We start from the raw sequence: 12,054 nt of genomic DNA on the forward strand, positions 1-12,054 counted from the left end.
ACATTGTGGTTGGACCTCATGGCTACCAGGAATGAAGCGAGGAAGGGCAAGGTCAATGGAGTTTCTTGATTGGTCCTAATTTTGCTTTGCCATCATTACATCCTTGAACTTTAACATTCTACAGATTTAGTGGAAACATTCCTCTGTCCTTTCTGCTGGAGAACAGATGTTCATGTGATGGATGCTATAACATGAATTTTACAGGAGTGAGGATGATCCTACTACCTACCACCACCACACTGGTTAGTATTTCAAGGCAGCAACTGGGAGGAGAGGAGAAATAGTGATGGAAGGTATCATCTTTTTAAAGCCTTACTGGTGTTCTAGCTTATCTGTTTGTACATGTCCATGGCTATAAACGCCAGGTTTAGCGTTATGAAGTTCTGCCTTAAGAAACGTTGTTGGAGGCAAGCTACAAGTCTCATGATGTTCCAGGCCTTCTGAGTGGGGCCTTCTTGCCTTACGTTAGGTTTCCACAAGGATCTGTATATAAACAGTCCTACTGGCTCTGCCCACATTTTAGTTTCAAATATGAAAACAGAGAAGTTCTTCCTTGGGGAACATGTTTATTGTGTTTGAGATGATACACTGGATGCTCTCTGAGCTACAAGTGGGTGGTGATGAGAGGGGACAAGGATAAAAGAAATCCTTTTTTGTTACAAACTGACAAAGGTAAAAGTCTTAAACATTTTTCACAACAGCATGTACCACATATCGGAAATAGATCTGGGCTTAATACAAATGACGTAATTCCTAGTAATCTACAGCTACCTTTAATAACTTCATACAGATAATGAATTAGGCTAAAATGCACTATTATATTTGGTTGACTTCAGGAACAGTATCCTTAGTTACATCACAAAATACATTTTGATATCCCAAAGAAGCAAGACTTGCAAGTAGGCATTTTAAACATAACTAATCTACAGCTACAAAGTTCTACTCTTGACAGCATTTACCTTTTGGGGAAGGGGAGGAGGGAAAGAAAGCAGTATTCCAATCTTCAAAAGGATAAAAGCAGAGAGTAGAATCAGTATAACATATACACAGAAGTCCGTATTGTAAAGGCTATAAAGTTTGGTTGCACACTGCAAAGCTGCATCCCCGCACCTTCACACTGCGCCAAGTAGTCAACATCACTTATGTTGCATATCTCTTGGTCCACTGTCTGGCTATCCTGTCATGTTCTGCTCTGTTGGTCAGGTACTGAGTGGCTATGCTTCCCACCAGAGGATCAGCTGCAAGAATTTGGCAAGGGACAACAGGGGAGGGAGAGAGAGAGAAAGAGAGAGAGAAAGAAAGAGAGGGAGGAAGGGAGGGAGGATGGATGGAAGGAAGGAAGGAAGGAAGGAAGGAAGGAAGGAAGGAAGGAAGGAAGGAAGGAAGGAAGGAAGGAGACACATTAGCAGTCATTCCCCAGTAAGCAAAGTAATGAGCAAAGTTTCAACAATTCATTTCACATATTTGCCAATTAAGACAGGGAAAAGTACTCAGCGCCAGTACCACTTACTGTTTCATAATTAATTAATCAATTCAAATGTATAAGGCAGAGGTGCCAAACTCAAGGCCCGTGGGCCAGTGCTTAGATCTGGCCCGCAGGGCCGCCCTGAAAACAGCAAGGACTGGCCTGTGGTGCCTCTGCCAGTGAAAACGGAGCTCGGGAGGGCAGCCCTCCCAAGTTCCGTTTTCACTGGCAGTGGGTTGCAGGAAGCCGTTGCAGCCCAAAACGGAGCTCGGGAGCTTGTTTTCACTGGCCAAGCACTTGGGCTGCCACAGGCGCCGTGACACAAGTGACGTCGAGCTGGCCCTGCCCAATCTGCCCACCCCAGCCTCCTGAGGTCAAACACAACCCTGATGTGGCCCACAATGAAATGGGGTTTGACACTCCTGGTATAAGGTCACTCAATCCACAATTCTGAACAGTATACAAATTAAAAACACAACCCAAAATAATAGCTTAATTTGTTTATAAAAAAAGTAAAAGGACTATAACCAGTAGAAATTGATAAACATTTAACACAGTCTCATTCAACCCATCTAAGCCAGAGCATGAATAAAAGTCAGATCTTCAAGGCTAGTTTATAGGTTAGCAGGGTTGAACCGTTCAAAGCTCTGGAGGAATACCATTCCAGAAGGCAGATGGTATGAAAGGGAAGGCATGCCTTTTCCATCCCATCAGAAGAAATGGTTTAATCGAGGGCACCCAAAGCACACTTTTTTTTTTTGCACATCTTATAGGATTAGGGGAAACAAAGGTAAAAATGTAGTCTCTCAGATAACTAGCCCTTATATCATGAAGGGCTTTTCAGGCGACAACCAACACGTGCATAGAACACTATAAACGATGTATAGTATGAGCAAATTGCAGCATCTCAGTCCCACCCCCCTCAAAAAAAAAAGCCATTTGGATTCAGAATCTGCATAACAGGATTTTCCATTGTTCACCACTCCCTAACAAGACGTGTCATTGATGAGCAGGTGTGGCAACAGAAGAAGTGAGTAGCAGTGTTGTGGAACTTTCTTTCTTCAGGGCTGGTTCCAATGGATGAGGAGGAGGTGAGGAGATCTAGCCCCAGACCCTTTTTGTGTGGGGTCCTGCAGGGTTCTGTACTCTCCCTTCTCCTATTTAGCATCTATATGAAGCTGCTAGGTGAGGTCTGGAATTGGGTGAGTACTGTTAATAGCCGTTCAGCCTTGGTAATTTCCTGAGCAAACTAGATACACCCTACATGGAGCTATCCTCGAATGTCACTTGAAAGCTACAACTGAATTCCAGAATTCAACAATGTAAGCAGCTGCAGGTGTACCTTGCCCATGTACACCACTGTTTTGTGAGTTGCTCCTAATGCACATCTGAGATGGAACTCAAAGAGCTATTTGTCATGTATAAAAGTCTACATGGGACTAATATATGCAGGACTGGCTCTTTCTAGGTTGGTCCATTCCTCTGCATCCTAAAGATGTACTCTAGGTCCTTATATATTAAGCCTTAATATTGTAGAGATTAGTGGAGACTCAACTCTGCTGGCCTTTTGGAAGTTACTGAAGACTTGGGTGTTCCCCCGGGCAAGGGGTTTGGAGATTAGAGGAGCCCATCATTGCAAGTTCTTATCATCAGAGCTCAGTTTGTCTTCGGCGGCCATTATTTTTCTAATGTTGATTATGTTCTGTTTCATGTGCTTCTAACCCTATGTGCGCTGCCCAGAGCTGCAATTGAGAGACGGTATACAAATTGATACAATAAATAAATGAAAAACCAAGTGGTAGCAGTTTGTATTAGCTGAGCTATAGATGCAGGCCAACCTTCTATTGCAGTCTTTTTTTTTTTTCCTGATAAGAGACTGGCATACTGGAACTGACAACAAAAGTGCCAAGACAGCGTATGTGGACAGTGTATCCAAGACTCATTGTGCTGCTGAACTCTCCTTGTACATGGAAACTTAGCTTGGCCAAGCCATGTTTTCTGTTTAAATACGCGTGCTCTGCCTGTTTAAACAATGGAATGGAACCAAGGGTCTTATCACTGCCATTTGAATCGATCTAAAACAATATCCCTTGAGTTGGTGCTGTTACTCATTGGAAGACTTTCAACCTTCAGAAAAAAAAAACCCCGAATAACGGTCAAAAAACATCTGAAGAAAATCAGTCTCACGTATCGTAGCCTTTCTATTGCAAAGCATAGGAGGCATTTATAGGTTGAAAGATAATCAGAAGAAAAAGAGGCTTTTATTCGTAAGCTGTTCTATACGTGCAAATCAAACAAGCCTCTTTTTCAATGTGCGTTTATCTCGCAGGTTTAAAAACCATACACTTGCCAGTCTGTGCCCCATTTTCAGACATGGCAAAAATGAGAAATTTTTGTTGTTGACCAAAGTGAGGGAATTAGCCTCCTCTGGCTGTGCCTGTTGCGGAATTAATAACGCTTAGTTCCATTAAATCAGGGGGAGGGAAAAGTGAAAGAGAAAGATTGCCTTACCAGGATTGCAGTCTGTCAAGAGGGAGCAAATAGACAGCAAAACCTTTGAAATAGTCAAAGCAGGACTCCAATTGTCTTTCAGGATATCCAGACAGATGACTCCCTGACTGTTGATGTTGCAGTGATAGATTCTAGTACGGAAAGTAACCTACAGGAAGAAGAGCAACAGAAGGGAAGGGGAGAAGATCATCACACGCTTTTCAGGCATAGTTTGTTGCTACCCTTTTGAAACCTGTCTTGAATGATTCTCCCTCGGTGGGAAGATTTTTCTGTCGAGACCTTTCATTTTGGGGGGGGAGGAAAAATTGTTTGTTTCTGATGTTTGTTTACGCCTCATCTGAAAAGAGGTCTCCTCTCTCTTCTTTTGTTAAGCAGCTGCCTCATTCACAACCGCTATATACTGTATGTCTCAAAGCTAAAAGCTTTATTGTGTTTTTGTTTTGTTTTGACAAGCCTCCAGCATTTTTAATGCTTTTTGGAAACAAAAAACAAAAAAAACACCAGCCGATACATACAAACATTTGCGTGCCCTTGAGAAATAGTGGTTTCATCTGTTTCCTTGGGGCGGACAAGCGACACTGCAAGTCCCAAGACTTGTGTACTTGCATACCAAGTTGGAATGCAAAGTACAAAAGAGCAGAGTTTGTATCAGGATTTCGTCGTAATTCTGCCTGTCACCGTTTAAAGGAGCCCATGGACTATTCCCACTGTGAGCATGGGGAAAACGGCACTTAAGATACCCAGCTTTCATTTAAAACGGGGGAACGTGAGATTCAAAGTGAGGCGCTGCAGGTCTTTTCACTAGTTGTTATGATGCCCAAACTGGATGATGCATGTTTGAGAAATCTGAAGAGCAGCAGATTTGGAGAACAAAGCTCCTCTGGAACATGAGAGCCATCATGATACAGATGTCATGATTCCCCTCAATTAACCTTGGGGCTCTTGTTCTTGATTCATCTATATGTAACCTGACCGCTTTTATAAATAAGATCATCACTGAATTGTCTCCAACTGTTGGCATTTACTTTGATGAGTTTTCCAACCCAGTAGGAATATGCTCATAGAGCATGTTAGTACATTTTGAATATTGCAAAAGCAATCTTCAATGGTATCAGCTTCCACAGAAAACCAAATCTTGACTCAGGCTGCTTTCCTGAGGCTACTAAGACTCATAAAAGTAGACTACTTATTCAAAATCTGTCTGGTCAGTATACTCTACATAGACCACATCAAGATGGTCTCAAGTTCAATCTCTGAAACTTCAGTTTACTTCAGGGGTGTCAAACTCACAGCGTCACCGTGTAATTGTATTGGGCAGTGGCGAAGTGCGTGCTCACAGAACCGGTTGTTAAACCGGTTGCAGCCCACCACTGACATTGGGACTTCCCCCCCTTTGCTAAACTGGGCATGGGCCTGACCCGCACGTGACACACCCGGCCCATGGGCCGAGACTTTGAGAGCCCCGATTTAACTAATCTTGGTGGGGGGAAAAGCCCTCTCTGATAAGTGACAGTAGGCAGTAAGGCCTAGATGTATTAAGAGCCGGCTCTGTTAACTAGGAACATATGTTCCTATAGAAGATGTATGACTGAAATTGGTTACCCTTATGTTTTGAACTACATAACGTAGTTTTGAGAAATATAGTTCTGAACTATAGGAGAATAAAATTTGGAATAGATCCCTTCCCCTTAGTTAAATCTTTCATATGGCTTAGCTTAGTGTGGCACTCACTTTTTAAGCCCTATGCTGCAGTATGGTGGGTTTCAAAGTAGTTTATTACCGGTTCAGTGGGTGTGGCTTGGTGAATGCGCTTTGCGTGTGCATGTACACACTTTGAGTACGTCCATGACAAATGTGCACTTTGCGCAGACACAGAGGGTTTCCTACTCACCTCCTGCAATCCTGCACTCTCCCTGTAGCTTCAACAGCTGACGTGCGGCAATCTGCTGTGCCGCGCAAAGCAGCTGCGCTTCAAAAGCCGGGAATAAAGGTTAGTATGGGAGCCTGGGTGGGTGGGCCCAACAGCAGCTCATCAGAGAAAACCAGTTTGGTCTCCGCTGATCTTCGGTGCTATCGGTACACCAGAACCAGACCAAACTGGTGGAATAGCAGCACTGCTCTACTGAATCTGAATTAGGAAACTCTGATGTAATGTCATTCAATAATCAAGGACACTACACCAGGACCTGACTTAATGTAAATTAGAAATCAAACACTAAAATGATGTGGAGAGAAAAGGAGGAAAAAGGCGAAGCGTTCCACCCTAATACTTTTGCCATTAAATTCTGTGGTTTGGGATAGAATCCTCAGGGCTCTCAGTTCCGTGTCATGTGCAAAACTGATGCATGTTCAGATTCCATTCATGTCATGAATAAACTCCTGAAGAGGACAGGACCCGCTGAGTCTTGGTGGCACTCTTGGTGATCCCTTCTCTACAAAGAATCAGCTCCAGGGCATCTCTAGGTCTGCCCCATTTCCAGATGTTTCAAAGAACTTACAAGTAGGAAAAGAGGGGAAATATCTGACTTTGCATTTGAGCCTTTTACAGATTTATGCCAAATGACAAGCCTTTGTGAAATTGACAGGAGATGCATATTGAGATAATACTATGGAAATTGATGTGGATTTCCCACTACCTTTTTTCATTTTTTTTAGAGAAAAAAAGAAAAAGAAATAAATCTTAATTGTTTTGGGCATGACTAGAATAATCTTTGCTCCTACCTAGAATATATTACCGTGTTTCTCATAAAATAAGACCGGGTCTTTTTTTTTTTTTTTGAGCCCCGAAAAAGCGGCTAGGCTGTTTTTTCGGGGATGACTTAATTCCCCCCCTTGCATCCTTGCCTAGAGTGCCTTGCAGGCAGCCATGCCTCGCCACCAGCCGCTCCTAACGGGCAATCATGGCGGACGGGGGAGAGCTCCCAACTCCCGCCAAGCACCTTTGCTACAGACCCGAGACCTTTGGCGCCTGCCGCTGTTGCTTTCCCTTCTGCCCATGCTGCCTCCACGTTTGGAGCTGCCGCTTCTGCGTTTGGAGCACTGCCGCCGTTTGGAGTGCCGACACCGTTCCAAATGCGCTCCAAACAGTGGCGGCGCTCCAAACGCTGCAGTGGCACGGGCAGAAGGGAAAGCAACAGCAGCGGGCGCCAAAGGTCTTGGGTCTGCAGCAAAGGTGTTTGGTGGGAGTAGGGAGCTCTCTGCGCTTCGCCATGATCACCCGTTAGGAGTGGCTGTGGCGAGGCATGGCTGCCCATGGGGCGCTCCTAACGGCAAGTCCCCCCCACCCTTCCCCCCCATTTTGCATGTTTTAAAATAGGCCTAAATTTGGGAGGAGGGGCTTAATTACATTTTATGCCTAGAAAACATGCTGGGTCTTCCTATGGGGGGGGGGGCGTATTGTTGGAGAAGCTTGGTACTTGTTAGACAAGTGAAAAGACAAAAAAGAGAGAAGAGATTGCGGGGTGGGCCTTAGCTTCTTGATTTCTGTTGTGGGTATACAACAGATTAACTAACTTGATGAATCTAACATTTAGTCTACTTATTCAATAGCAGAATGTGAATCTTCATCAAACATCTGCTGCAAACCTGCAATCTTTAAACAAACACTTATACTGGCATTAAACTGCTATATTGTATCAGCAAGTATGGGAAATCTTGGCTTATGCTTCTCACAATGTTAAGAGCTACTGTAGATTTGACATTTTTCAAAAAAATATATTTTTCAGGAAGCAGGATTAACACAAACCAAAAAAGAGGTCTATGCACTTAAAAAATTTACAACTGATTCTATTGCTGATTCTACTTGCACTGTCGCTAAATGCCACATTCCACCCAATGTGGCAATTTTGAGGCATTTTAATGCATTTACACTGTTACTATTGCTCAGGGCACTTGAACTCAACATCAGTCAAAGTGCTAGTTAAATGTGGTCAACTGTTTATATTAAATATCCCTTTTAGTTAAATTTCCAATGATTTCAGATGCTTTTCCAGACATATCTCTGCTATACAGGTACATTTCTTGGGCTGAAAAGAAAAGTGTGAGGCTGAGGAAAGCTTGTCCCCCACTTCAAGATCCAAACAAAAAGAGAGCAAGGACATAGGTTTTTCCCACTATCCAAAAAAATATAATGTTTAATTACTGAATTATATTAAGATTTTAAACAAATCTCTCCTTTTAGTTTTCTCTTTTTTGTAGTGGCTATACTTGTATATCAATGCTGTATATGAGTAACCGAGCTTCTTTCAATTTCTGGATTTACATTTCAGCTAGCTTGGACAAGTAACATATCCTTTTCTGATCTTTTCTTTTTTTAAATGTTATTCGCTGCTCCCAACCCCTGGCCAATAGGGAAAAGTTGTGAAAATCTCCCTTGGTCCTAACCAATAGGAAAAGGGCAAATCCTGCTGCCTCCAGTAAATGCATCACGTTATCTTCAGAGATGTCCTATAGCAGGGATCACCAACCTTTTGGACCCCAGGGACCACCAAACTCATAATTTGAAATCCCAGGGACCATTAACCGGTTCTGTAAGTGTGGCCTAATTTGTGGGTGTGGCTTGGTGGTCATGTGACTGGCTGGGCATGGCTTGTATATAAATATTATAAATATTTGTATAAATATTGAATTTTTTATTTTAAAAAAGCAACTTTTACCCCAAATCAGGCAAAGCACAGGCAGATCGAGTTGCTCACAGAATCACAGATTCATTCAGAAATCTATCTATCTGCCATTGGCTAGCTCAGTCTGTCACATAAAATTTGCTTGCAAGCAAACTCATAAAATTTGCTAGCAAACAAACTCACAAAATTAACTCACAGCACACTATATGTAAATATTGATTTCTTTTATTAAAAAAGAGCAACTTTATCCAAAATCAGGCAAAGCAGGTAGGCAGATTGAGTTGCTCACAGAATCATTCAGTGATCTATCTATCTGCAATCGGCTAGCTCAGTCTCTCAAATTTGCTTGCCTTGAGTCTGCACTGAATAATAGAACCTTCAGTCCTAAGGAAGGTTCGGCTTTGCTTAAAAGCAGAGCCGAAGATCTAAAGACTAGTTAGAAAGCAAGAAATCCAACCATTTCCTGCTTCCTAGCTAATCTAAATCTCCCGGCACAGCAGAACAGATGATGGTTAGAAAAAGGAAAAATAGCAATTTAGCAGGCAAGCTTGCCAGGTAAGAAGTGAGTGGGTGGGTGGGTTTCCCGTGAGCTATGTGGGCGGTGCAGCTTTGTGTTTCTGTGCAGCCTGGATTAATTGCTTTGGGGGGGTGCTCGGGGGTGCGATTTCTCTGCGGCCCACCAAAATTTTCTCATGGCCCACCAGTTGGTGACCGCTGTACTATATAGCATATGACTTAGCCGAATGTTACAGTCATGTATATATTTAATAAAGATAATCTTTCAATATGATCAAAATCAGGAAAAAAAATCCACATTTTGCACGTACAGTTTAAATGGTGAATTGTAAACAGCTGTTGGGTAAGAATAGGGTATGTATTTATGTTTCAGTAAGCTTTGAAACAACTAGGCAATGAGCACTTATCAAAGAAGCAGACCGCAAGTTAAAACGTTTGATAATTAAAGCAGCATTGTATCTGATATGTTATTAGATAAAGATTTGCAACTTTTTGAGAGAGTATTTATCAAATCATACACCATCAAGCAAACCAGGGCTTAAATACTTCTGCTTTTCATTTTAGCCACTAAGATTGCACATTTCTAATGGTTTATTGAAATAAATCTGATTTCAGGCAATGTGGATAAGTTTATCTTCTGAGGACAACCATATCCTACTTTCAAAAGACTTGGGCAAATAATCAAGAGAGGATGCTGCAAGAATTATCCTGTCTCTCTCGCAGCATGCTAGTTTGGAGGAACAAGAAAGTTTTTTTTTGGGGGAAGTAAGTGAAAATGCAGTATTATAACCACGGGGGTTAGGATGGCATCAGAAAGATGAAGTGGTTCTTTCTTCCCTTTTCTCAATGGCCTCATCTCAACTGCAGCAGATATCTCCTAGCAAACTGCCTTGAGAGGGATAATAATCTAACGCTAAGTCTTGAGCCATATGTGAAGAAAAGTGCCTTGTACCTGAAAAAAAAACCCAGTTGAATGTTACCTTGTACTGTTACTACCAAGAGTAGGTTGATGCTACTGCTATATCTGAGTATATCTGCTATATTTGAGCAATGAGGCATTACATTCATTTGATTAAAATAGGGCAATTAAGCAAGATACTTTATGACTTTTTGGAATGTTTTCCCACATAAATACAGAAGTAACAGAAATTATTCTCTCCAAATCCTATTCTTCTGTCCAACTGATAGCAGCAGAAAAACAGGGTCTGAAATGGAAATATCTGATGTCCTAATATTCTCAGAAAATGCCCAACTCTGAAAGCCTCCAGTGAATATGCAGCACTGTGAAGGCAAGATAACATGGGCCCTTTTGTTTGGCCTCACAGAGTCCCAGTTAGCTAGGGGATCCTGTGTTATGCACCATGTTGGAAATGCTTCATCCACTTGTTTGCTTTTCCTGAATTAAAATGGAAGACACAGTTGAAAATATATAGATACAGAGACTGCATAACCTTACCTTTGGTGGTTTAAACGGATAATCAGATGAAAATGTGATATCCAGAAAAAATACACCACCTTCGTACACAGAACCTGGGGGACCTAGGATAGTAGATCTCCATTCATAGATGTTATCGCCTTTAGGCCCAGCACTATTAAAATAAGCAAGAGGGAGAAAGAGAGAATGAAAAAAATGAACTTTATGACTTTTTACGATCATTATTCTTGTGAATGGCCTCTGTTGTTCATATATGGCTTGGTGCTTCTTGGTGTGAAGAAACTTGTCCACTATCACTTATGCGTCTGTCAATATATTCAATACAAGGCTCATCTTTGTCTTTTGAAACAGTTAGTTGTATAGTCTTTTGTTTGTTGGTCTCTGTGGGTGCATGGGCCATATATAACTGTCTTAAAGCACAAAGGCTGCCTAATTCAAGGCATATGAAGAGCACTATCCATCTCCCATATTTATAGCCTGTTTTTTGTACAAGGAATTCAGGATGGCCTACATGTTTATTCTTGCAAACTCATTAAATAGATCAGCATAACACACCAAGAAAGCTTCATAGAGGAGAGGATCTGAACCCAAGTCTCTCCAGGAATATTACAACAACATATCATGCTGTATACCTAGATATAGAATGAAGCTTTTCAGAAAATTTATATAAGGATTTTTTTTTTAAAGTTAAGCCTTTATTATCACTTCCATATACTGCTGACAATAATATATAATCCTAAAGTTTCTGGGTATCCATTCCCAGATGGAAATAAATGGAATGACCTTTCTATGATAAAGTAACCTTTATTTCTTGATCTAATACACATACAGTTTTACATGCAATCAGTTGCAAGTAATTTTTGGGGCACCTACTACCTCACGGGTGTCAAACTCAATTGCATCATGTGACATATTGCAACATTTTTTACCTTTGCGGAGATGGAGTGGGCGTGGCCTGCAAGTGATGCATCCAGCCTATGTGCCACCAGTCTGACATCCTTGTACTACCCAGTGTTTCCCACTTAGTCTAACAGAATTCCCTACTGGGCCTGGGTCTTCTGAACTGCAACCCCAAATATCCAGAGACCCATCAAACTGTGGAAGATTCCATTACAAATATTTCCCAAAGCTCCTAAAAGTTGTTCACTCACTTCCTGAGAAGTGTTGAAGCCTGAAATTTGCCGGTTCTCAAAATGACTCATACTCTGCCAACTTTGCCAACGGTATTGGTTTTTAAAAATATAGACTGACATTTTGGTGTCCAATATTTATAGTGTTCCAGGCACACACTTATGTAAGAAGGGAGGGAGTGGGATAAGGAATTATTAGAAGAAAACAGAGGTGATGACACCATTGTTCAAATAAACTTCCTCTTCAAAGGCCAGTTTATGCAGAAGAATTACCGTTTATAACTATGACTGTGAAAGAACTGAAAAGGCTACAAATTTAAATTAAACCTATTTAAGAGCTTCCGCCCTTTTATAAAACCAGAATGTCTTGTTTAT

The 12,054-nt window shown here is 41.6% G+C and overlaps 1 protein-coding gene across 5 annotated transcripts in view; it reads right to left on the reverse strand.

The window, feature by feature from the left end:
• Positions 1–549: 549 nt before the first annotated feature.
• The window catches only part of UBE2E3 (ubiquitin conjugating enzyme E2 E3), a 112,587-nt gene continuing 101,082 nt past the window's right edge, over positions 550–12,054 (reverse strand). For all 5 annotated transcript variants that reach the window (XM_026696962.2, XM_087919878.1, XM_087919877.1 and 2 more), the window contains 3 exons: positions 10,571–10,703; positions 3,977–4,124; positions 550–1,238 (listed from right to left, as the gene is read on the reverse strand). In XM_026696962.2, the coding sequence (XP_026552747.1) occupies positions 1,141–1,238; positions 3,977–4,124; positions 10,571–10,703 (379 nt within the window). In that variant the 3' untranslated portion in view covers positions 550–1,140. The remainder of the gene's footprint in view (positions 1,239–3,976; positions 4,125–10,570; positions 10,704–12,054) is intronic.

The sequence above is a fragment of the Pseudonaja textilis genome, chromosome 1 (assembly GCF_049901715.1).
Source record: "Pseudonaja textilis isolate UNSWEBS1 chromosome 1, rPseTex1.2, whole genome shotgun sequence".
Taxonomy (NCBI): Eukaryota; Metazoa; Chordata; class Lepidosauria; order Squamata; family Elapidae; genus Pseudonaja; species Pseudonaja textilis.